Genomic DNA, 26,799 nt, shown 5'->3' with positions numbered 1-26,799 from the left:
AATTTAATTTCTGTTTGTATATCTTTCACTCAGCCCCCTTCACTGATATTTATAAGTTCCAGTAAGACTTCTTCTCAATCCTTTTGTCAACCTACCTTTCCAGCCAAATGTCAGAGTTGTGGCATTGCAGCAATGTATTATTTACTTTCTAACTTCTATAATCAATGTCAATACTTTCTGTATGTTCAGTTAATCATTCTCAATTCCTCCCTTTTCACTTATTCTTACTTTTCTGCCTCATTCTGTTTACTTCCATATGTTTTTAATTGTACTCAGCCTTGACAGTATATGTCTTCTTCCTAACTTAACTTCTTTTTTAATCAAATTTGCATTGCTCAGATTCTTCTCTGCCTTAAATCACACCTATTCCGTTGCTTCTTTTCTATTCCCTTGGAATTTGATGTATATATTGAATTTAGTCACATTCCAGATAGTCTAGCGTTTTGTACCCCCTGGTCTTATTACTTCAAATAGATGCAATCTAGGCTCTATTTCTCTGGATAATTTGAATTTTACACTACTATCATTTCAACCTTTTAAAATGATATTTTATTAGTACAGTCATTTCATAGTCCAGTTGTTCTTTCTGCTGAGAATAAGGCCAACAATCTATTCGTATAACTAACTTGCCGTCTGAAGCATATTCAACCACCATCCATACTAGTTCTTTTCTGTCCTCATTTCCTTCCTGTTCCTTTCTCAAGGACTCCTAAGTCCTCCTTGATAAATCAAACTCTCTTATTTTCTTTGTTGTTAGCTGTGTAGCATATATCCATATTCTGATTTTCTGGAATATAATACTGAATATCTTCCAGACAGTTTTTGTCATCATATGATAAAGAGACCTCCTTGCAGTTTTTAATTGGGAAGTCAACATACCTGAACGGAGTGGGAATTGAAATATCAGTTGTTCTTCAGAAGACCTAGACTATGGGTGATTACATGAGTGGAAACCCAGATCATCTTGCATTCTAGGGTGTACTAGAATAACACTCAAGTCAATGTCCAGCAACTCCTTTTCACGTAGAAAATGCAACACTAAGCATAGTGACCCATGCAAACGTTTCCCTCTGTGATACCTATTTAAGACATCTTCCAGGCACCTCAGTGCTTGGACTTCAGTGAACCAGGGCCCACACACTATAGGCACCCACAGCTCAGCAGTACTGGCAGTTATTGATGAACTTAAAAAAATTTTGAAAGTTCTATCGGCTACTTATCTTGCTGCAGCAATGCTGTAAAACCAAACAGGACTTGACTTCTCCATTTGTTTAGCTGCACAAGAAGCGCTTTCTCCTGTCTTTCTACATCAGAAATCACAAAGCTACACATTTATTCTTTAAAGAGTAATCGTTAGTACTGTACTTCGATTCTGTTCCTGTTCTATTGACAGATTGCCATCTGACACAGGGTTGCTTGGGTGTCAGTACTTATCGCAGCTGCCCTCCAATTTACTGGTCTCTCCTGTTGCACTTTTTTAACATGCAAATTTATGAGGTCTTTAAGGCATAAACCATTTCAGAATGTTTTTTTGTAGAGTGCTGAGTAGAATCAGGTCATGCTTTCCTCTGATTTGTTCTCATAGAAATATTAAAGGTTAAGGGTAATTTTTGCAGTTTTATAAAGGAGTGGGAGCAGAAAGGCTCAAATAAAGGGTTGTACATCTAGTATTGTTAGTGAAATCATGCTGTAGCTTCAACTTTTTTTTATGGCGTTCCGCTGTTGCTGTAATAGTTTAAACTAATTACCTGAGGATACTAATTTGAACTATCTGCTGCAATTAAGATGAACTCAAACTCTATAACAAAACTCTGAACCACCTATAGCCAATATCATAAATACTAAAAATTGCCGTAACAAGTGCTGCCATGCTGACTGACTGCAGCCTGGTAGCACCGGTGTCGTGATGTAACCCCAGTGGGCAGCTCAGCCCCCCCCCAGCTGCTCACTCACTTCCCCCCAGTGGGGTGTGGGAGAGAACTGGAAGGGTAAAAGTGAGAAAACTCGTGGGTTGAGATAAAGACAGTTTAATAGGTAAAGCAAAGGCTGCACGTGCAAGCAAAGCACAATAAGGAATTCATTCACTACTTCCCATGGGCAGGCAAGTGTTCAGCCACCTCCAGGAAAGCAGGGCTCCATCACATGTAACAGGTACTTGGGAAGACAAACACCACAATTCTGAATGTTCCCCCAGCTTTATATGCTGAGCATGATGTCATATGGTATGGAATATCCCCTTGGTCAACTGGGGTCAGCTGTCCCAGCTGTGTCCCCTCCCAGCTTCTTGCCCACCCCCAGCCTACTGATGAGGTAGTGTAAGAAACAGAAAAGGCCTCGACGCTGTGCAAGCACTGCTCAGCAACAGCTAAAACATCCCTGTGTTATCAACACTGTTTTGGTCACAGATCCAAAACATAGCACCATGCAAGCTACTATAAAGTAATTTAACTCTATCCCAGGCAAAACCAGTACAACTGGGGAAAATATTTGTGGTGGTTTAATAGGGTCCTAGCTCCAGAGCTGTGGCCCATTAAGAATAAGTTGCATGCTGTAGTAAAAGGCTTTGCACTAAGGGACAATGGAAATAAAAGAGACTAGTTGAACAGATGTATTTCTGGAGCTCAAAGATGAGCACCTTCTGTAGCAAAGATGTAGCATCAGATGCTTCCATTATAAAATAAATGTAATAATGTACTTTCAAGTTTGAACCAACTTTTGATTGATTTACTTACAAAGCATACTTTTAAGTAGAATTGACACATGATGTTTACTGAGTATTAGCATTTTTTCTAAGTATGGGTACATCAGCAGGCATAATGTTAAGTCCTACGAGGAGAATATATGCTTGACAAGACTCAGAATGTGCTTATTGTTTAGTATGGCTGTATTTCACAAATGTTTCATGCTGTCCCAAGGATATGCTTGTGTACAAACAGAATGGGAACACCTCTGTCTAAATAGGTTTCCTTGCGATTTTAGAATAGCCCTTTTCTTTTGTATAACTCAGACAGGAGGTTTAAAGAACCAAAAGTACATGCTTTTTTCATGTTTAATTTTATTAGTTATGTTTACACATTTACTACATCCTATCTATTCCTCCGCAACCACTGGCAATACTCAGTACTTGACTAGCACCACATGTACCTGTGTTCATTTCCCTGCTGTCATTGCTTAAGATGATCTGTGTGTTTAGCACTAACAGAACAGCTGAACGGGGTCTACACTTAGTTTGGTGGCAGCAAGGGTGTAAGGGATGTAACCTTTAAAAAAGTGAGTGAACTTTTTTCTAGTGTCAAAAACTGTTTGTATTGTTTCCAGTTCGGTGTTTCTACAACGCAGCGTCGCCCCCAGTCTCTTCTTTTTACACCTCTCTCTCCAAGCTGCAATTTCTATAGTTTTCTGGGAAGCTAAGTACAATACTTGAGTATAGTTGTTCTGATTTATAAAGCTCAGCAAATATGGATCTTTTTTGTTCGGTTTTTAATGAAAATAGAAAACTGCTCCGGTTTCTATCCAAACCTTACTAGTGAAACATGTACAGTCTTGTGGATAGGAAAAAAACAGGGAATGTTTTTATCAAAAAGATGCTTAAAGTTTTGTTCGTTGTAATAAAAAGCCCCCCCCCCAAATTGCTTTGTTTAGGGGGGAAAAAAAAAGTAATGCCTATTTCAAAGTTTCTAAAATTTTCTCCATATTTTCTATCAAAATTAGTCTCTGACTTTTAAAAATGTAGCACTCTAATTGTTTGCCTACTGTGTCCTTCAGTGCTCTGTAAGTGGTATGTAGGCTCCTAGGAGTTTTTTCATATCGGTGCAGGGAACATGGACTAAAATAAACTCAGCACTGATGCACATAACTACTGTTTTTGCATGAGCAGCATTAAATCTATCCATTGGATAGATTAATTTGAGACCGAATCAATTTGCCCAACCTTGCTGTATCTTTTTTTTTCAGATTATATTAAGCTAAATAGGTAAAGTCAGAACACTTGTGCTTTAATGGATCACATTAACACAGTGCATTAAAGAAAAACTTTTTTTGGGAGGGAGAAGGGCAAGTCTAAGCTATGTGTTGTGGTAGCGTGAGAAGTAGGTGTCGTCGTGTTCTCTCCAGACGTACAATGAAAGTAGTGCTGCATATGTAAATAAAATTTTCAGCTTAGTTTGTACCAAAGAAGTGAAACACATTGAAATTCAACATATGTTTAAGATGAAGTGTTACTGCGTATAGGCCATTGCACAGCATGCCTTTGAGAGAGAGTTGGGAGTAAAGAAAGATACTGCCTAAATGACAGGTCAGAAGAATTGTCAGGTTGCAGTGAGTCATCATGTAGAATAAATGAATTTGGCATGTATATTTTATGTGATTTTAAAGCAATAGCGGAAGGAAATTATGTTTCACATACAGTATTTCCCAATCAGCTTAAATAGCCCTACCTTTGTTATAGGCATAATAAATTTGCTGAATTGCAATTAATTTAACTTTCCACAGAAGGAAATTGTTCATCTGGGCTGTTCTTTGTACTTAATACCTACCTGCCTCATTTATATAACAAAAAACAGACTCAGTAGGAATTTACTTGCAGCTGGAAGGCAAAATTGAACATTTGTTTGTCTCTCGCATCTGGTTTGGTAGAATAACACCCTAAGGAAGCCCTTACCAAGAAAGTGAATCAGTTTTTGAACATTTTGACCAATATTGGTAGGAAGAAACAGAAGTGTATGTATGTCAGATAACATCTGTACTAAAAATGGTTAAGAATCACATTCTGTTGCCTCTTATTAAGGATGGTAGCTCTAACATTGGTTTCAGGAAGTCTACAAGATCAGGTAAAGCATCAGAAGTTAGAAGACACTAGAATAATATTTTTTTCTGTTTTGCTTTGTCAAATAAATTACTTAACATTATAAAGATTATTCATTTAGAATAATCCATAGTGCCACAAAAAAGTTCATTTTTAGGAAAACCTGGTGGTTCAGAGTTAATTTTACACACACTTCACATCAGCATTATTAAAATAGACTAGTTTTCTGCATTTGAGTGTACTTACTGTTTAGGTTGGCTTTAATACGCATTTGTTTTATTTTTGAAAGTCTTTTCTTTAGAAACAGAATTATGATAATCAAGCCTCGATTCTTGTTTATCAACAGCTTCATTTTCAAATTGTCCATGTGGCAATATTGGATTGCGGATAATGAATAGGAATTTTTTTTTCATTTGAGAAGCCCAACATTAAAAAAAGCATTATGTATAATTGTTAAAAAAATTGCTGTTTCTTCGTGCATACAACTAAAATAATTTTGTCCATAATTTATGGCCAAATCTCACTTCTGACCAATAAGAATGCAGAAAATTAATTAAAAAATAGAATTTATGATTACCATGTTTGGGAACAGTCTTCACACTTCAAAATGTACAAAGCATTCAATTCTTTTCAAAATAAAGAAAAAAAATTATTGTTAATGAGATAAATTACTTAATGTTTTGTGTTTTGTTGAAAAATCTTTTTGTTTTGAAACTGTTATTGAAAACATAATAAAATGTTTCTTAGTCTTAGAACAAAAAAAACCCTTTTCCATAATATCTGTATTTTGTGTCAAATTTTAATTTAAGTTTGCCTTTGAAAACATGTCAGAAATACATCTTCAAATCAGCATAAAGGCAGTTATTACTAGTACTTGCAAGTAATCATAGAAATTACATTTTTTAGCATCAAGACTTTCATTAACTTTAAAAGTTAGTCTTTGGCATGTTATCAGCATTGAAAGAAATTGCAGTAAATACTTGACTGTAACTGGCATGAATACAGAAACAACAATAGAAATAACTATGTAGCTAAAAAAAGGCTGTGGCCTCAGACAGGTGTTGGTACAAACATAGTTTTCTCAACCATGAAGGTATTTCTCTGTGTTGTAGAACTTTCCTTTCTATACTCCACTGCTTATCTTGCAGCAACTTTTTTCCCTTCTTTTAGGCACAGCTGCAGAAGCCAAAAGCTCTAGTTAAAGTTGATTGAGGTCTTTTCCTGTCAACCTAGAGAGTCTTTGGACAAGATGCAAATTCCTCTTTTTCTTAATCAGCACTGTATAAATTGTTTCTTCTCTAATTCTCCCCATGCCCTCACCCCCCTTTGCTCAACTCTGCAGAGCATTTTGGGGTACAGAAGTGTTTCTATATCTTATGTGCTTTGGAAAAAAAAGGTAGTGTGTGTACATATGAAGATGCAGCTGAAACATACTTTTATGGCAGTTCATCCAACTAAATTCTCCCTTGCCTTCCCAGAGAACAAAAAACTGTAGTCAGTTACAGTAACCATCATTATTCCCGTAACCACTTTCCCAAGAAATGATCAATATACTGTCCCTCCATTGGCACGTAGATAATTTTTTTTCTAAGTGTTTGGGGAAATAAAAGAACAGGCAGAGTTAAATGGATTTACTTTGTGGTGATCTCCCATAGGGCTGGCATGCACTGTGCTGGGTTGTGTGGTCACTTACCAGAGAATCTTACATTATTTCAAGAGAGAAGAAAGCTCCCGAATTTTAAGCTGACTGACTGAGTAATAGAAGTCAGCTATTACTATCTAATCAGCTATTATTCCAATGCCCTGGGATAAATAGCAGGGCATTTGTTACTTACATTCTATCCTTCATAAAATAGTGCAGAGGTCTTTATTTTCAAGGGGTGTTTCTTTTCCTGATGTATCTCTTGTAACACCTCTTTTTCACTGGCACTAGAAATACTGTGTTTCTGTTAGTTGTGGGTTTAAATACATGCAGCATGATTACTTTGGGCTTTTGTACAGATTTTTATCCCTGAAATACAGAAGGCATGCTCTGGCTCGGTAAGAAGAAATAATATTCTTACAAGATTGGAGAAGTGTGGAGGGAGGCTGAGTGAAAGCTAATCCACTAACCACTGACAGAAACAATGGAAGGAGTGTCCTGAATCCATCTGACATTAAGAAACATGTCTCCATGAAGAAATTTGGAGATACTGGTGAGAAAAGTGCAGGCTAACATCTTGGCTGAAGCAGGGTGGCATGATAAATATGATTAGAGGTCTTCTGGCAAGTTTCTGTCTTACCCAGGTAACAGCATCAAGGCTAAGAGAGAATCTCCATGTTAGAAAATGGCATTTTTTTTTAAAGTAGGTGAAGCATTCAGTGCGGTTCAGGGAATAAAAGTTTTCTGTTACCTATGTGCTCTTATCTCTAATTTCATGACATGGCTTCCATTCATGCCCTGTATCAAACTCATCAGAAGGCAATAATGAACACACAGAAAAAATTAAACACATGCCAATCGTTGCCCTAAATCCAACGTGCGGTCCCTGGACTCAGTCCTGCAAATCCTTACTCCAGACTGAGTTTAATAGGTGAGATACTGCAGTGTCAAACACACTCAGCACGTCTTTATGGCAGAAGTCTTCACAAAGGAGTGTTTTGTTAAATAGGTAGGAGCCTTCCCAGTGCGTACAACACAAACTTGCGAAGAGCAGCAGCTTGGGGTGCTGAGGGAAATAGGAAGATGTAATGGATTTGCTGCTGCCCCTTAGAATATGGACACTGCAAGGGAAGCCTCAAAAAGGAGAAAATTAAGGAAGTGTAAAATATACCAGGAAGTTCCAGGCTTAAAAGGTAATACGGATAAAGAATATTTTAAAAGGAAGGATACAAGAAAGGGAGCTTGCCTGAGGGAGAGAGCCATCATTGTGTTGGAGATGATGAAAGTACAGAAGCTCCTGGAAAGTTGCTCAGGACCTTGATGGGGAAAAGGTGGTAAGCTAATGGAAAGATTTGAGAGGATAAGTAACTGTACACAGAAGTACCATTTATTTTCACTTCTGAGGGAAGAGATTCTTGGAGGCAGGATTATTTTAAATACAGTCAGCATAGAGTAAAAGCAGTTCAAACAGTCAGCAGTAATGGTAATTATTATGCCATGTCTGGTTTAATATTGAGTAATAAAAGAGTGAGTGGCGTATTTTATAATCATCTTCACACACAAATACTTTTTCAGGATTTACAGTAATGACTATCTGTATTTAGATATTCTGCTTTTTTAGAAGGTGTATTTATTCACTTAGCTAATTTTCTTTTTCATAATATTTGGACAATTTTTTACTTTACCAACTTGTGTATTTTTAACTTCAGGGTTTCTCACAGTCGATCTTAAGGCAAATTATAATTGGACTTTTTGTAGGGCTATGATGCTACAGATTTTCAAAGAGGTAGTAAAATGTCTGCTAGTGAAGTTAACGGAAGATCCCCCTGGTGGAAGTGACATGCTTAGTCCAGACCTGCTGTTGTTTCCAGGAGAGGACATTGATAGTCAGTATAAGCGTCAAATGTTGGCCCTGAGTATCAAGAGATAAACGGATGCCAAATTTTTGGTGGATAGTTTCTCAGCTCTGTAGTGGTCACGGACACGGCCTGTGAGGATTGCCCGACCCACAGATGTGTAAAGATCATGATGGTGGGGGTCTCCGGATTCTGCAATACACAAGGACACGGGGGGCTGGGTTTCTGAGAATTTCCTTATTACAAATTACTACAAAACTACTATTAGTAAATATATATACACACACTACAAGTCACTACAAAATTACCACTAGGAAAGCAAATATATGTATATTAAAAGTTATTACAGAATTCCAACTAGTGAAGCAAGTATATACTTATGAACCTTTACCTGTGTGTGCACCTATAAATATATTACGTGAGGTGTTACGAGTATGACATTCACCAAACCGCTCCCAGCAGCGGGGCTAATCAACGACAGAAAAGTCTCATTTCAAAGATGCCCCGTGTCACGGAGCCCAGAGTCAGCCAGGTGTCCCCAGCCAGGGTCCAGGCTGTCCGGGAGATCTTGTGCAGAGAAGCTCATTTCAGGTAGGTAGCAATTTACTTTTTATCCCTTTTGGTGTAACTGCGTGTAGGACATCAGTTCCCAGAATAATTGTTGCTGACTCCTGTTTTCCTGGAAGGTCAGTTCCTTATCACTGTTTCTTTGTCCTGCACCCATCAAGGTTTCTTTGTCCTGCACCCATCAAGGTTTCTTTGTCCTGCCAACTATCCCCCATCAAGAAGCTTTCAGCAGAGCTTATCAGGGATGTCTCCGGGCTAGCCCCGGCTAAGGAGATGTCCTTCTTTGTCAGTATGTTTACCGGGTCATCTTTGTGGCAGCTCTGTAAAGCTCTTCTATTATACTTTGAGATAGGAGTAAAACTTGCAATTCAGAAATAAAATGCAACACTGCATTCAGGGAACTATTTTACTTCATTAAAACATTTAATTTTAATGCTTGTTGCTGTTCTTTCTGATGTACAAATTTACCTGTGTGTAGAAAACCTACACCAGGCCTTCTGAAGCACCCACTCCCCTAGTGGGCTGTTTGCTTGAGCAAAGTGCAAGTTGAATATTCACAAAAGATGCCCGGTACATGGCCCTCTCGATCCTAATCTTTTACTTGCAATTCTTTATCTTTTGGGGGTTTTTGATTTGGTTTGGTTTTTTAAGTCGTTTAGATTAATGCGTTCACCATTTTTATGGAAGCATAATCATTCAACACTTAGGTTACCAATGTAAAGCCTTTTCTGCAAGACTTAGTAGTGTTACCGTAAATCGGCAGATGAAGAACTCTCTAAGACTCAATTTGGAGTTTTAGAAAGCAGGCATTCTTTATTGCGGCGCCGGGTGCAAGGTGGAATTTCCACAAATCAAGCACACCTATATCGAGATTACCGTTTAGTAGAAGAGCTTCAAAATGAGCGGTACTGAGTAATACTGGATTGAGGTGGGCATGGAGAAGGCTACTTGTTTCCTTAGCTATGAACTCAGTCATCTCAGACTACTAGAATAGTGATCCATATACTGTGATCCATTGGAGAGCAGGTACATTGTGTGTATGCACATGTATGAGAAAGAGATTCATCTACCTTTTCTTCCTCAGCCATTCCCATCTCAATTTTTGCTACTTCAGCTTCAGAAAGGCTGGATATTCAGTCACTTTGCACTTTGTGCAACATTCAGTTGGCAAGGTCACATAGCAAATGGCAGCTGGATGGAGAATCTGATTTTCTTTTATGTTCAGCTTCTCTATCTGTTCTCTAAACAGGAATCCTTTTCAGGATGCTTTCACATCTTCAAACATTTTTGAAGAGCTGGGTCTTAGTTGTGGTAAAAAAGTGTTATCGGATTATAATGTAGTTGAATTCTTAGACCGCCTTAGTCTGTGTGCTATGTCAGTTTTTATTTTATTAAGTGCTGTTAAAAATGGATTGGTTTGTCTAGAGATAAATTTTGAAGTTTTAATCTAGTGTGTGATATGGTGAATGAATGCTCTAAAGAATTAAATGAAAAAGGGTGCAAATACCACCAGAACAGCTTTGTTTTGATTTTAGTCACTTTTCACAAAGTAGTTGCAAGATTGCAGCTTTTTTTTTTTTTCCTACAATAAAGCAATGTCTGGCAATACATCTGAGAATGTTATTGTGCACAGTTATAGGCATCACACCAGTTGTCATTTATATGTCTCAATCTATTAGACAGAGAGAGGGAAGGAGACACAGGACAACTCTCATTCAATTTGCTTTCGTTGGAGGATATAAAGTAGGTAGAAAACATACTGTTTACAAGAATTAATGGAGGATCTTCCAGTCATTAGAAGAGTAGTCTGATTCACTTAAGGAACAGCACAATTCTCAGAAAACAAAATTCTCTGCATATTGGTTATGGAATGTGGAATACTAAAAACTGCTGAAAAATTGTGCGTATGCAGGGGAAGGGAAGAAGGGACTTGAGGAGAAGTGAGGTATAATAAACAAAAAAAGGAGCAAGATTTTTGCATTTTCATGGATATGTAAAAGCAGTGGTAAAAAGTCATTTAGGGTTTCACTCATGTTTGTGTGTTACATCGTCTTTCATGACAGGATCAGTTATGGTTTGTATAAACAGGGAAATAGAGCTTAAAGATGTGATTTTTTTCTGACACACAGGTCCAAGTTTTGAGAAACAGAATACATTCCTATTATTTGTCAAGAGAAGAGAGTCTTGGGGAAAAAAGTTATTAGCACTGATACTTTTATTAGAAAAAGGGAAACTTGCAAGTTGGAAATGTAAAGTATGACAAATTCCAGAAATCTGAAGTGAGATGGTGGGGGACAATGCACACAGGAGGGAATACTACAGGAATGGAATACCATCTCCATTTTTTGCAAAGCCTGGAGTGTATGTTAAAAGCTATTTGCAGTTGTTCGATGCTCACTCAGATGGACACATCCTGATGATTTGTCTTTGCCAGGGGAAGTACATGTTACTTTTCTGGTTTTGTTCTACTGAGAAAGAAGTAAAATATCTACTATCATTTCCTAAATGCAAAATTGATCAAAATGACATAATAAAATTTTATCGCATTTTTGAAATAGAGGAACTGCTAATATGTATAGCTAGAACATCTCTGAGATGTATTAAATAAGAACCAGATTTAATATCCTGACTTATACTTAGCTGTACCTTATGCCACTGAAGTCAATAGTGCTACAGAAACAAGAGTTAAAGGTGTAAAGCGTAAAATAGGATCTTCTTTTCTAATGAAGGTCTTGATCTGCTTCCACGAAAGACAATAAAGGTACTCTTAACTTTCATGAGTCCATAATTGACTTCCATTACACAGAGATCTCATACTAATTAGGATTCTTACCATGAGCAGGTGTAGAAGACTTTTTTCTATTTAAACTCATGGACTGGACTAGTAGCTAATAGAAATTGCTGTGCTTTCGTTAGAAAGCGTAGATGAGAAGACCATGGAGTCAGGCTTCTAGAATTGCTCATGAGAAACACTGTCTTCTGATGCGCGAGAGGATGACGTCAAATAGTGCCGCAGCTTTTTTCTCACCCTCCGCCCCCATGCTCCACGGAGGAAGAAAGTTCACTTCGCCAAAGCATAAGCGGCTTCACCCAGATGGAGTAAAGGGAAGATTTGATTAAGTCTTCCTGCCTATGCACTCATTAATCAAGTACAGTTTAACCAGCGCATTATATAGTAGATTGGAAACAACGGGGAGTTAGGATTAATTTGTTCTGTTCCTAGATGATCTAGTGACTTGGAGACTGCTCTGGGTGAGTCAGGTTCTCCTTCTGCCTGCATTTCCCTAATGAAGAGTAAGTAACATTTACCCAGTTATTAGAAACATGGTAAGATACGCCTTCTCAAACAGTTCTTTTTGCCACATTTTAACTTGACTTTAAAACTTAGATTCAACCTGCTATACTTACTTCACTATGAACAAAATGAAACCTAAGCTTAGTAGAAGAAAAAAGGGAACATTTGCAAATATGAAACTAACAGTCTTCAGGTAGAAGTCAAAAGTAGTTGGCTTGCATATTGCTTTATCTGTTTTAAGAATACTTGTCAAAGATATGAAGATAAGGAGTTGCAAGAAAGGTGCAAGAGATCTCAGTCTTCCCTGGTACGCAGAAGGATTTTGGAGGAAAGACTAGCTAGTGGAGAGTATGCCAGACACAAGTATAAATTGGGAGAGGAGTGGCTGGAGAGCAGCCCTGCAGAAAGGGACCTGGGGGTGCTGGTCGACAGCAGGCTCAATATGAGTCAGCGGTGTGCCCTGGCAGCCAGGAGGGCAAACCGCATCCTGGGGTGCATCAAACACAGCATAACCAGCTGGTCAAGAGAAGTGATTATCCCGCTGTATTTAGCTTTGGTGCAGCCTCACCGTGAGTATTGTGCGCAGTTCTGGCTCCCACAGTTTAAAAGGATGTGAAGGTCCTTGAATGTGTCCAGAGGAGGGCAACAAAGCTGGTGAAAAGGCTGGAAGGAATGTCCTATGAGGAGCAGCTAAGGACTTTGGGTTTGCCTAGTTTGGAGAAAAGGAGGCTGAGGGGCAACCTCATTGCTCCCTACAGCTTCCTGAAGAGGGGAAGTGGAGAGGGAGGTGCTGATCTCTTCTCCCTGGTATCCAGTGACTGGAAGCCTGGGAATGGGTTAAAGCTGTAGCAGGTGAGTTTCAGACTGGACGTTAGGAAACATTTCTTTACCGAGAGGGTGATCAAACGCTAGAACAGGCTTTCTCGAGAGGTGGTCGATGCCCCAAGCCTGTCAGTGCTTAAGAGGCATTTGGACAATGCCCTTAATAACATGCTTTAACTTTTGGTCAGCCCTGAAGTGGTCAGACAGTTGGAGTGGATGAACATTGTAGGTCCCTTCCAGCTGAACTATTCTATTCTGTTCTGTTCTGTTCTATTCCATTCCAAGTGAAGTTCCAGTATTAAAAGGGTCTCAAGGTTCCTTGACGACCAAGATAACCAACGTGTACATTATAAATAGCAGAATCAGCTTTGAATCTTTTGCTCATGAAGTACGATATCAGCAGCACAATGTTTTCCTTGATACAGCGTAGACATGAGCGTACTTTCATGTGGACAAGAAACAACAGTTCACGGTAGCGTCATTTTTCTTCAGTCTGCAGATGGCTCAGTTTTACTGAGACTAATATTACAGGGAAGGCTAAAAGGACTGCTTAATGCAGTGCAGGTACTAGACTTTCTTTATTCCAGCTTTATACAAGTGCGGGAGGAGAATAGGAAATGATATCAACCCAATAATCAGTTTATCAGCTTTACTGTCATCACTAAATGTCACTGTCATCAGAAGATATTGTTCCAGAATACTTTAGAGGACAAAAGGATGATTTGACAGGCTCAGAAAAGTTGTGGATTGTGGAGGGAATGGGAGAATATGGGAAGGAGTGAATTTACATATCTGAATCATGACAGATTTATAGTTTAAATATTTCCGTATATTAACTAATAAATTTGTCCCCTTTTTGCTTGCATCTTTGTTACGAAATGATAGGGAAAAGTGAAACTATATTTTCATGAAGTCATGGCCAACTCTGACAAATATATTTTTAATATATGAGGAAGGAGAAAGTATGACACACTAAGCATGACAGCGTGCTACTCTTTAGCTGTTACTCTACAGTTTCATATGCTCCAATGAGTCTTTAGCAGTGCAGTAACAAGTAATATGTTTGCCTTTTCTTCGGTGTTTTGGACGCAGTTCTATTTGCCATAATGGTGCCGAGCAGTGGAACCGTTCCACTCAAACATATATCACCAGTAATACATTAAATAATTTTCTGTCACTGCAAATACACGTTCTGCCTTTCCCCAAGTATCATTCACCAAGAAGTTAATTTTTATGTTCTTTTATTGTTCTAACATTTATTTATTTGGTGCCTCTTTAAATCATGGCAAGGGTTGTATTTAGCAAGGAAACAAGGGAGACTGGGAAGAGCTCTTTAACATACAAATCAGCAAGCCGTAGTCCAAACAGGTGGTAGTGGGGATACTGAACAAAATATCAGGTAAGGCATTTCTGTGGGCAATAATGAGCATTTCAACTGTGGAGAATAGTTTTCAGTTCCCCTACCGGTTTTATGCAGGTAGCTTAGCTTAGCTACCTGCTTGAGCTAGTGCTCCTAGACTTTGAAAGGGTAACAAGATATCCGTGGAAGGAGCTTTCTGTGCCTCTCTGCAAGAGCACTAGGATAATGGATTTTGCCATGTCATTTGGAGCTAATCTGCTCTAAAAAGTTATGCCATAAATGAATGCTGCGCCAGTAACGCATAAGAGAGTTTTGGTTACTAGCAGTAGCAGTTTTTAAAAATGCCAGAGGGAGGCTTGGGAACTAAGGGCATAATAATGGTACACCTACTGCAATCATTAGATACAGAAATTGCTACAGTACATTCTCCTCTTGTGAATAGGACATGAAAATGTTCTTACATAATCTACATGCAGACCAATAAATATACAGGGAATGGGAAAAGCCATAGGTGAACTGTTCTGGCATGATAAGTAAATGGTAAATGTTGACAAAGAGAGTTTTAGTGCTTTTGATTTGGCCCTGTTTTTCAGCTAACTTATCTAATGTGGAATTCAGTCAAATGTCAATTTATACAAACAGCTTAAAGAATTATCAGTATGAAGGACAGGGAATTGCAGGTTTCTTTTCCTGTATTACAGAGGAATCAAAGGATTTTGCCTTCTTTATGAGCTGTCACTGACAGAAGTTTAATTTAGGAAGAGCTGAATTCTATCTTATGGCATAACAGTGGTTCAGCACAGTGAAAACTCTTAGGCAAGCTGTAGGTTTTCTATATCTTTTTCTGATTTTTTTTCTCCATCAATTAGAAGCAATAACAAGAGTTCCAAGTTTTGAAAACAGGTCTTGCAGTTTTAGGAAGAACATACATTTTGGTTTCGTTTTCTGTGAAGAAAAAAATCAGTGGAAGTTTGCAGTTCATCCATTCTTAATACCACTGTAATCTTAAGCACGTAAGTAGTCTTGCTGAAGTCAATGACAGTTGCTAAAATGCTTCAGATTAAGACTCTAAGTGTTTTTCTAGATGAGAACAAGTCATTACTAAATTGCATCACATCATATCCATCAAACAGTAAATCTTCATTATTTTTATGCCAAGGGACACCTGAAATAGAAGACCTGTGTTGACCATTAAAAACAAATAAGCAACTGATAATTATAATACTTTTGTATAAACTTTTATTTAATTTCATTCAAATAATTCAGCTATCTGCAGATAGAGATGTGGTGGTAACAAATACTCAGTCTTTATTTTGACTGCTTTTACTTGAAAAGTTCCTCATTTGCAGTAGTAAGTACTTGTGGACAAATATTTGTATACCTATTTAATTTTAAGAATTAACCATGTATCAGAAAAGAACTAATGCTGGTTAAACAAATATGTTTTCGGAAGAATGAAGGTAAACAAGGCATGTGTCACTTCTAATGCACAACAGCTCAGAAAAAATGAACTGACTTTATAAAAGTCATTATTAAAAATACCTACAAAAAGTTTACGTAATAGCAGTGCAACTCAGCATCTTGACAGAAGTGGGGATTTAGTTGGGGGAGGAAGGATCAGAAAATACTGCGAGAAGCATGCCTCTTTCTCAGCAAATTATCTAACTTAATATAAAAGTCCTATAAGAAGTAGAACTTGACAAAATGTCAATGAACAAGTTCAGCTAATATTCAGTTCATGAAGTTCGATCAAATTCAGTGAATACAGTCAGGTCAAAAAGAGAAGCCAACGTTGTATGGAAATAAAAATATTCCACTTCATATTTTATTTAAAAAAAATAAGTGGAAAGCAACATTTTTTGGTTTTTGTTTGGTTTTTGTGTTTTTTAATTTAAAAAACAAACACCCCAAAAAAAAGCTAATTTAGCAATTAGACCAGGAAGTTCACTATTCACACAGCTGAGATTATTGCAGTGGGTAATGTCCTAACCTGTGCTTTAAATCCCTGTGTTCGACTTAGCTTCTAGAAAGAAGACTTTTCTGTCCTTAGAGATATTGCATGATTCTATCTAGGATGTGCATGGAAATTCTCTTATTGTGCCAAAGCAGTGGATTATTGCTGACAGTGCATGTACTAGATCCAGTCTTTCGCACCGAATTCTGTATTTCTATGCATCAGCCTGTTTTTAATATCCATAGTGTGGCACTTCAGTACAGTATATCTGGTGATGGTGCCCAAGCAGTGAGGCTGTTTATTCTTTGAGTTATTTTTTCTGTCTTTTACTGCCCTTTGCACATGAGAAATAAATGGCTTAGGGCAGCTCTAATGAATGTGTTATAGAAGACAGTAATAAATCATAAATTAAAAGGAAACACAAAGCTGTTGGTTTGTGGGGTTTTTTTCCCATAGATTCAGAAGTATTCTCCGAGACAGAATGTCTTACAGATGTTAAATCTCAGGTATTGAAACCTGGACCAAAATTATATCACACTTTTAACTTAAACTCCATCCTGCTCTGCCAGTCCCCTTCTTTCTGTAAAGAGATGTAATGCAACAGTATGGTGAACTGCAAAACCTTTATGTACTTCACCTGTGTATGTGGTGTGCATAGGGTCCCCTTGTGAAACCCTGGTCTTGCTATGCCCAACATAATGAATACATCGTCCTTCTACACGGTCAGTATTTTGTTTTTTTTTGGTTTTTTTGGCTAAGGAGACGGATTCTGTTTATAAGTATTGTGGCCTTCTCTATTAAGTAGTCTGTGTTTTCTTCTCTGCTTCCCAAAATGCTGCTTTTAGTACCAGAACTGGATGATCACAGAATAGTTTATAAAAACCCACAGTCAAATCAGTGTCTATATTTAATTACTTAATGGCCTTTTTGTTTCTTGCAAGAAAACAGCTCCCTCTTTTTCATGTTTTCAGTGTTCATTACCTTTGAAAAGATAATTTTTTAGCAGATGCCTGAGATTATTTAAATATGAACATTACAGTTATGTGTATGGATATCTCCATAAAAATCTGTGGAATTCATTGGCTTTTTCTATCTAGTTATAAATTGTGTTTAATAAATTGCTTATTTGCACATCTTACAGATTTAGATTTGCTGCCAGCAGCTTGCCTGCTCTTTCACCTTGCGTATAATGTTTTTGTTTCGTATGGCAAAAGACTGCATTTAGTCTTCCCATTAAGCAGATGGTTTATTATGTCACGTTAATTTTCTTTAGAAATAGTCTGTTGGTGCTTTAGCGTTACAAGGTTAGCAGATGCTAGCACACCTACTTTATCTCCGACTCAGTCGTCTGTGCTTTTTCACTTCGTCACCTGTTTGCAGTAATCTTTGTCCAGCAACATGTCCCTTAGCGCAGCGTATGCCCTTCACATTTTCCAGATGACATTCAGAAGCAGCACTGACCTGGTGTTTTGAAATCATAAATGTGTGTTTTCCTTTTGCTGTATAGGCTCTATTTTTAGTAACTTCTAATAGGGAAGGTACATTAGCAATGGTGGTAAGCAGTCAGTGGTTTGACCACATTTAAAATTTTTTATACCCCTTAGGAGTTAAAGGAGAACTGGGGTTGGGAAATTGGGAAATAAGTAATTGTAGCTTTCTTTAGTGTAGAGGTACTAAAAATCTGGAGCATCCCTAAATACACTTGAATCTGTAAGTTCAAGAGATTATATTTTTCTGGGGAAGGAGAGAGCAGAAAAAGAGAAAGAATTTAGAACAACAGCAGTAAGACGTGCCAAACATTTGGAGAAATAAACGGGGAAAAAACAATTGCTGGAAATTTTTCCTCTGCACGAAAGGCTTCTATCTTTTTAGGAAACAATCAGTCTTCACTTTCCCCAAGCCACTTTTGGCTGTTTCTAATGCCCCAGAAATGTCTTCCTCCTCAGTTGAAGACTAAATCAAATTTGCAAATCGAGCTCTTTGTTTGACCACCAGCTCAGGTGACATTTACTTCCAATTGCCAAACTCAAGCTACAGTACTCCTGATCTTGTTTTCCTAATCGTTTACCTCCTTTATTTTGGAGCAAGACCAGCTTGGTTGGATGAACTTAGCTCTTAATTCAGTTAGAAGATACCAATTCTCTAACTATGAGAACACTATTAACGAGAGAACCCCTCTTTCTCTGTCCTGGCTCTTTTTTCCCCTAAATTATTCAATTAGATGTTCAAGCATTTGCTTAATTCACAGATTGATACATTTCTGCTCATGCATAAAGCTACACAGAATTGAAAATAGCGTATAACTTTAATCTTCTAATGTAATTAAACAAGGTAAAGGGGAACAGTGTTTTGCACAATTATAGTTACATATAGAAAGTCACAGGTAAATTTGCATCTTATTAGTTTTGAGTGAGGCTGGAACCTGAACAGGGTACTAATAAGAATCATTACAAAGCAGCAATTGATTACTGCTCAAGATCTCATGGCTAATCAAGCTGCCAAGGCAGTGTGTTAGGCCTTCGTTCCAGTCCATTGTTTTTCTTCTGAAAACTCATTCCCCAACAGCCATGCCTTTGCAACAAAACACCGCCTTTGAACTACTGAATCCAGTTGCTATCTTTTAACACAAACTGTTTGGAGAGCAAGACTAGGTTTGAGTTGAACTTTTGAGCTCAGTTTTTGAGTGAGATGAGGATTTAAATACGAAACCCCTAACCTACAATGAGATTTTCACTAAAAATCTGTTACTAAAGCAGTCTCATCTTTAATCCCAGATGCAATGCTAGCCTAGAATTAGCACTCTTAAAATGTTTTGGGTTTTTTTTTTCCTGCATTCATTTCATTAATTTTAGTGTCCATTTTCTTAATAACTCATTTACATAACATTCTGCTAGGGTCTTCTCTGAATCACAGAGTCCCTTTGAAGTAAGCAACATCTGGTAATCCCGCAGATTAGCTTTACAGGAGGTACAGCATCCGTTAATGTTTGCCGCAAATTTACACATTTTAAAGGACGGTCTGAGAAAAAACATATCTGTGAATTTCTGAGCAGTGTTTTGCAACAGCAATGTGCATTTTCCAGGATATTTTAAGAACAAAGTGCAGCTATTGCTATATGAAAAACACAGTATCTGTACTGTACCATTTGATGTTCCATGCAGTGTATCTGGTGATAACTCACTGTCACGTTGATCTTCACAGAGAAACTCTATATTCCAAACTCTGTATGAAGAGCTCTAAGGATAATGTATTGAATTGTGCTATCTGCATAATTGCAGCTTTTGGTATACAACGCAAATGCAATCCTTTTCTTACAGTACAAAAGATTTTTAATCTAAAATCACATACAGTCTCTGAACACCTTCTCTGCATCAATGCGTTATTTGTAGTACTTGATACTAGATAGGAGATGCCTATGGACCGACATAGTTTGAAAGTTTCCCCCAAAATGAACATTTATGATCGTAAAAGCTCAGCTCTTTATCTTGAAGCTGTGATTACTGTCTTGGCATGCTTTTGTTCCTGTTTTCTGTTCATTCACTTTTCTGTGATTGACAATGTGAGATCACCTCCTCCTAGCTTAAGTCCATTATGATGTCCCCAAGTGTTTCTTCATGAGTTCTCCTTGTCTTATCCTCCGTGACTGCTGCCTTAGCAGTACTTACGCACTCTCCTACATTATATATCCACTATACAAATGCCAATCTAAAACACCCACTTGCTTTCCACTCTCCTGGACAATCCCTTACTTTCTGCATGTCTCATCTTCTTAAATATATTCCTGTTGCTTTTAATTTCCACTCATCACACTCAATATATGAAATCATACCCTCAATTGAGTCTTCCCACTTTGTGCCACTCTTCTGAAAATTAATTCAAAATTAAACTATCTTGTCTTCTATTTTGGCTTTTCTGATTTCTGTAATGTGTGAATATACTATTTCAAGTTTTTGCAAGGTGGTTGGCCAAATGTCTGTCATCCACTTTCAGGAGAGGTGAAAGTGAAAAACCTTTTTGTCATTTCAAAGAAAAAAAAAATCACTTCTGCAAACAGGTTCAGCATCAAACTGCCCAGAAGTAGCATGCTGGAGCTTCCTGTGAAACAGAGCCCCAGTCATGGCAGTGTGTCACTGAAGCTGCTTGGTAGTCAGAGGTCACAGATCTCAGTTGCCAGAAGATAGTTGCTGCTGAGTGTTCTTATGGGAAGTGGTTCTGCTTTGACAGATTGTATGAGGATTCAAAAATCACAGCATACCTATAAGAAAAAAGTATTTTTACCAAAGGTTTCCAGCATGGGAAGCTGCAATGTACATGTAAGTATGAGGGACTAATGTGCAGTCTGCCTGGTAAAACCCTAGGATTTTTAAATAAAAAATTTCTTTATAAGAATACACAGGAAGAAATCTAGCACTTCTTTCAGCATGTACTATAGCTTCATAAAATAATTATTTCCAGATCTGTGATACTTACTGTGAATAAGGTCTCTCTTGTGTGTATACGTACACATCTACACATGCATACATATATAAAAATAACATTCTGTTCAGTGTATTTTTGTTCTCATATGTAGGACTTGCAGTTTGTCAGCTTGTTCTTATGGTTGCATCTGAAATGTGCTGTTTCAACACCACTCTACTGGGATAATTCCCTATTTGCAGTACTTAATATCAAACATTATATCCTCTTTTTCAGCTGGCACTCTTTTTTTGGTTTGTTTAGCAATAACAATAAACAAACAACTGAACATACAACACTGAGGAGAGAAAAAGTGCCAGTTGTTACTGGAATGAAAAAAGAAGAATTATCTGAGAATTGTTAGCCATCTTGCCAGTAGGAACACAAAAATGTTCATCACATTTGAAGAACTGACATAACCTTAGCAACTTGACTATATCATTGTCAGTGTTCATCCCATGAAATGTATCAGATCATAGGTGACATCCCTGTTTATGCAGCCTGTGTGTATGATGAATCTTCTCCTTTGGGTCTTTGTCAGCTGCTAGCAAGATTGTCTCCCTCCCTGCATATTACAGGAGCGCACACACATTCCTCCGTATAAGCACACATCTCACATAGAACATTAAAACAAAAACAAAACAAAAAAAAGAGAGATAAGGAGAAAACCTTCATTTATATAATCCAGTACAAATCACCATGTCAGTGACTGACTTCTTTATCAATAGTATTAGGTGGGATACTAAAGGAAAAACAATTTTGTACAAATCAAGAGAACTAAAGCAATATTTAGAGTAAAACTAATTCATATGTAGCATGGTGGTCTGTATGGATAGTATTAATTGCTTTTATCATCATATTGATGATTGATTTATTAAGGTGGCATATTTAGTTGCAGCTCTGGGCAGTCACAGATGGCTGGGTATGAAGTGTGGGGTGGGAATTCAAGGGGTTTTCCATAGATGTGAAATGAAGGAGTATCTCTAGAATCATGTTTTAATTGTCAAACAATTGTTGCTTTCATTTTTTTTTTCACCTTATTCTGCTGGTAGTATGAATTTTTGTGGGGTCACATGTTGTCCTGCATTTGTCCCATGTACCTGAAATGAAATCTTAGTGCAGAAAACTCTGTCTCTTTGCTCCAGGTGGTTCGTGTTTAAGGTCTGCATTACAGGATTAATTAGTAAGTTGAAACAAAATTCTACCTTCTTGTGTGGAATTCTTTTTCTTCAGAATTTGCCTTGAACATCCTTATCTTTATTTCTTCTTGGAGGCTAATTCCTTCTTCCATTAAAGGAAATGAAAGAAATTCTGTGGATGTGAGTCCCAGTATTTGAGCAGATGGTAGTCAGCAATCACCTTAAGATAGGTTAATATAAGACAAGACTGACCATAGTTTTTTCTGCAAATTATAAATATGTATATAGCCATATAAACACTGCTTGTTACTGGCTACTGAAAATGGCCTCGTTTCAAGACCCTCAGATGTGATAGGTAGGGTACATAAATAAGCTCCTTCTTTATATTGTGTGCATTGTCAAAGGCCAGGTGCTATCCTAACTCAATATGCTTTGTGAAGCTGATAAAATTTTGGAATTTTTAGAAATTTTCATAGGCTTTGGTCTTCAAACTGTTGGTAATGTCACCACAAAATTGTGGCCCAGATAGATTCTCCTCTGTGTAAGTTTGGTGGAGCATCATGAATTCACTGGAGCTATATGAGCTTATTCCTTATGAGGCTTTTAAATAGGTTGGGAAATGAAAATAAAGATTTCATCAGAAAATATCACTAGTCCAGTGATTTCTTATGAAGGCAGCATCAAATAGTTGAATGCTATTTGTTTTGAAATGTGGAATGGTTAAATTACTTTGATCTATTTTATATCTGAGGTCTAAACATGTACTATCTAATTTGCTTTCTGGTGCCTTCATAATTGCCCTCAGTCATGAAAGAAATGAGTTGCTCACGTTTTCTATTTAAAGAGAGAAGTAGATAGTCCCTGTGTGATATGCCTAAGCAAACTATATAAAGGCTTCAGGTATTGGGGAAGAAGAGCACATGATACAGAATGAGGGTAACGGCTTCCTTTTACATTACTTCCAAAGACCATAAAATTTAGTTTTTACTAAAGGCACAAGAAGAACTGCTGGTGGTGGGGAGCTGTAGTGGCAGCATCTTCTTGTTGAGATAAAACGTTTTAAGTGAAAGCTTTGTCGGTACTCTGGGAAGTAAGAGAGAAAGTCTTTATCCAGAGAAGCTTTCAGTAGAAAATGATAGTTCCAAATACTGAATAATCCCAGCAAACAAGAAAACATGTTCATAACACTGGCAAATTCCTACCAACGTGGGAGGAGTCATTCAAAGACTGTGGAGCTCTACTGAGAGCTTCCAGTAAAAAAATTAGCAGTATTGAGTATGATTTAAGCACCAATGACCCTTCCTAGGCACACAGATCAAATGACTTCTCAAAGTCTTGCCATTCCTGTTTCCTTTTATCTCTTTTTATTATTATTATTGTATAGTATGCTTAATGCAGTGGGATTGATATGATTTACATTGTATTTGTTCCTGTCTCTAATCACAGAACGACGAATGCAGGTGGAAATTATACTGAAAGAGAAGGAAGTGATCATTTTGGTATAGGCATTAGAGCTAAACAGAGTGTGTTTGGAAAGCGTGAAGTACTCCATATTCATGTGCACTAATGCAAATTTTTCATAAAACTCCTTCATGAGAAATGATTATTTGCTATAGCAAAACCCCAGTCTGCTGGGTTTGTCTCATTTTCCACATAAAGAGTTACAAATTTGGCAGTGTGTTCATCCTGCCCAGCCTAGCCCCGTAGAAACTCAAGGCGTAGTCTTCCAAAATAAACATTACATTGCACACAATATCATTACTGGGGAGGGTGCACTTAAATGCACATTTTTAATAATCTCTCCAATAAAAACCAGTTATACCTACCAGTAGTAACCACATTAAATGCTGAATTTAGGAAATCTAAAAAGCACACACTAAAGTACCTGAAATGGGTATTTCTAATTCCACTGAACTTAAAGTGTCTTACTGCTCTGTTACATTGACCTTACAGCTGATTATTTTCAGTGCATAAATTTCCTAACCATTTCTTGTTCAGCAGCTTTGTGTTATATAGAAAACAGTTGTTTCTTTCAGGATTTCTTATCTGTGGCATTATTATTGCATTGTTATGAATATGATGTGTTATCACTTGAGAAGCTCTTTCAGCAGGTTCTGAGTTTGTACTTTTCTGTAACCCCGCAGAAAACCTTGCTAGTTTTTAATCTCTGCGTTCACAACCAGTGTTTCAGGTTTCACAGCTCCATGCCATTAGAACTTTTTCTCATGGTTGTGAGTCAGAGCAGCATTGAGCAGAAACACCGTTGACATTTGTGTGAGTTATTGTTATCAGCCTTCACAGAATACTGTTTTTCAGTTTTCTTTTGTGGGGGGATAATGTGTTGTTTCAGATGAAAAGCTGAAGAACTTTATGTATGATAGACGCTGTTGTCTTTCACCTTCCCAAAAATATCAATCAGCAGATTTATCTGTAGATTGAAAATAATTTGCCAACCTGTTTAGTCACTGCCTTCTCTTCTTGTATTATGAATTCTTGTAATGCACATTCTGTAATTCAAATGTCATCAGCTGAATTTCCAACAAACATATTTCATGATTTCTTATTAATAATCATTTTTATATATAAACAGTGGTAATGCAATACTATTTTCTCTTCTAGAGTTCTGGTTTATAAATGACGTTGCCACAGCTCTTGATGTGCTATGTATTTTCCAGGGTAATTTCTTATATAAGCCTGTGATTTTTTTTTTTTTTTAAGGAAAAGAAAGGAAAAAGAAAAAAAGTTACTTCCCAACTTCCCTGTGACTTTATTATTGAACATGAGACTTACTTTTTTTCTCTAGAAATAGATAGTGGAACAAAGGCTACATGCTGTTTCATTTTTGTTAAGGAAATTTTGTAGCCAACACACTTTGACAATTGAATTGGATGAATCAATTCAGCATTTGAAACTTGGAAAGAAAATTCTGAGAAACAGTGGAAAAACTGTTGCAGGTGCCCCATCTCCATTTGTGTCATTTAAAAAGCAGAATTCTGACAGTTTTTTAAGCAAGAATATACCTCTGGTACTAAGCCAAAGTAACCCCAAAGCAACCTCATGTTCCCAAGAGTTTCATCCTGCAGTGGCAGTTTTGCCGTGTGTGTCTGAGTCTTACTGTGTTTGAGCATGTGTTTGCACTGACTTTCCTACTGGTGTAACTGCGGCTGATTTTGCGTGCAAGAGCTATTTACAATGTGGAGATATGGTCTTCAGGCAACTTGTTCCCTCTGTATGGGCACCGCCAACCAGAACCGGCACCTGGTGTGAAGTTCACTGCCCATTCAAGGTGTGACATAGACACATGGGTCCCTAGCATGGCACAGCAAATCAAATCCTATTGCAAAAGAAAAAAAAAAAAACCAACAACAAAGAGGAGTGCATACAAATTGTGGCAAATGAAATTTCATCTGAAAAAAAATCAGTCTTCCTGGTCTTAACCCATCAGTTTACAAAGTGTTTGTTCCAGTGACATTGCTCATTGTTATAAACATGCACTATAATTTTTCTGGTTTTGAAACTGTTTCTCTTGGAGTCCAAGGAGGACAAGTACGTGTGGGAACAGGGAAGGACCAAAAAGAAGATAAAAATCTGATCTTGATGAACACAGTATATGTAGAGAAACAAGGAAAATCTGGAACTGAAGCCTAACATTCTGTTTACACCAAATAACACCTAACTGAATATGTGGTCTCATTGAATTTAATGATACTCATTGAGACAGTAAAGAAGTTCAAAATTACTATGAAAAGGATTTTTACATAAGGGAGGATAGGTATAAAAGTGTTATTGGTCTATGAATGATCTCAAATAATAAAAGCCAATTCATATGATGGTGGTTAAAAACAACAATAAGTGAAGACAGCTTTGAATATAATAATTTAGAATTTATTTTGGACCATGAACAGTAAGTCACATTAGTAGTAATTCATGTCTGTGCTGTTATGGGACACTAAAACAGTCTATTGTTTTATGTCTTTATCTCCAGCAAGAAATAGATGTTAATATGCCATATATGTAGGTGATAAAAATATAAAATTTGAAAGGGGAAGCTTTGGCTTTTTTTTAATAGACATTTACGATAGAGCAGATGGATTTGATTAATTATTCCATTAATCTTTAAAAAGCTCTTAGTCTTCAGACCAATCATAAGGCATAGCTGGCAACTAATAGAAGTCATAGTTTTATTAGGCGAACAAAATGTGAAAAGAAATTTCTCATTTTTTTCCTCATCTTTCTATCATGTGCACTGTTTATTTTTGGCTTTGTTGGTGTTCTTGGTTTACAAGAGAAGGGGAAGTGTGTGAAGTTATGCTTTTATGGCATAGATGGTGGAAAATCACTTTTCTTCCAAAAGCAACCTAGAGTAGTTACACAAATCAGCTCAGAGGAGATTTTCAGCTACAAAAAATCCTCATATCGGAGAGCTAACCCAACTATATTGATAGATAGGGGCTTGTTGCAATGCCCAACTGTTTCTAATTAATCATGTTGTGCTAGTTCCAAACTGCAGGGGTTGCAAGCGCTACAGGTTTGCTTATTAATACTTGCTAAGTCTTTTGTGGCTTTCCTCCACCAAGCTCCAGTGGAATGGATGCCTGAAAAGCTGATGAAAAAGTCTATAGTCAAGGAATTACATGCTAAAATAGAAATAAATAAGTAAACAAAAGCAGAAAATGATGGCAAAGATTCCAATGGTTTACTATTCAAGCATACAAGGAGTAGTATCGGTGTTCACCTCCTTCAAGGGAATGATTACAAGTTATGCAAGTAGAATGAGCTGAACTTTGATTACACACATCAGAATTCTGCACGTGAGGAAAAGTAACATTTTCCAAACTGGAGAGAAGACAAAAGCTTGCCACTAAAATTAAAACCCAATGAAACGAACATCTCTGTTCCATTTTA

At 37.3% G+C, this 26,799-nt stretch overlaps 1 protein-coding gene across 1 annotated transcript in view; it reads left to right on the top strand.

The window, feature by feature from the left end:
* The window catches only part of CCSER1 (coiled-coil serine-rich protein 1), a 670,454-nt gene that overhangs the window by 610,844 nt on the left and 32,811 nt on the right, over positions 1 to 26,799 (top strand). Inside the window, exon 11 of the mRNA XM_009329761.1 lies at positions 23,383 to 23,437. Within this exon, the coding sequence (XP_009328036.1) occupies positions 23,383 to 23,437 (55 nt within the window). The remainder of the gene's footprint in view (positions 1 to 23,382; positions 23,438 to 26,799) is intronic.

Source organism: Pygoscelis adeliae, unplaced genomic scaffold (genome assembly GCF_000699105.1).
Source record: "Pygoscelis adeliae isolate BGI_AS28 unplaced genomic scaffold, ASM69910v1 Scaffold67, whole genome shotgun sequence".
NCBI lineage: Eukaryota > Metazoa > Chordata > Aves > Sphenisciformes > Spheniscidae > Pygoscelis > Pygoscelis adeliae.
The sequence above is the reverse complement of the archived record's forward strand: the minus strand, read 5'-3'. Positions and strand labels throughout refer to the sequence as shown.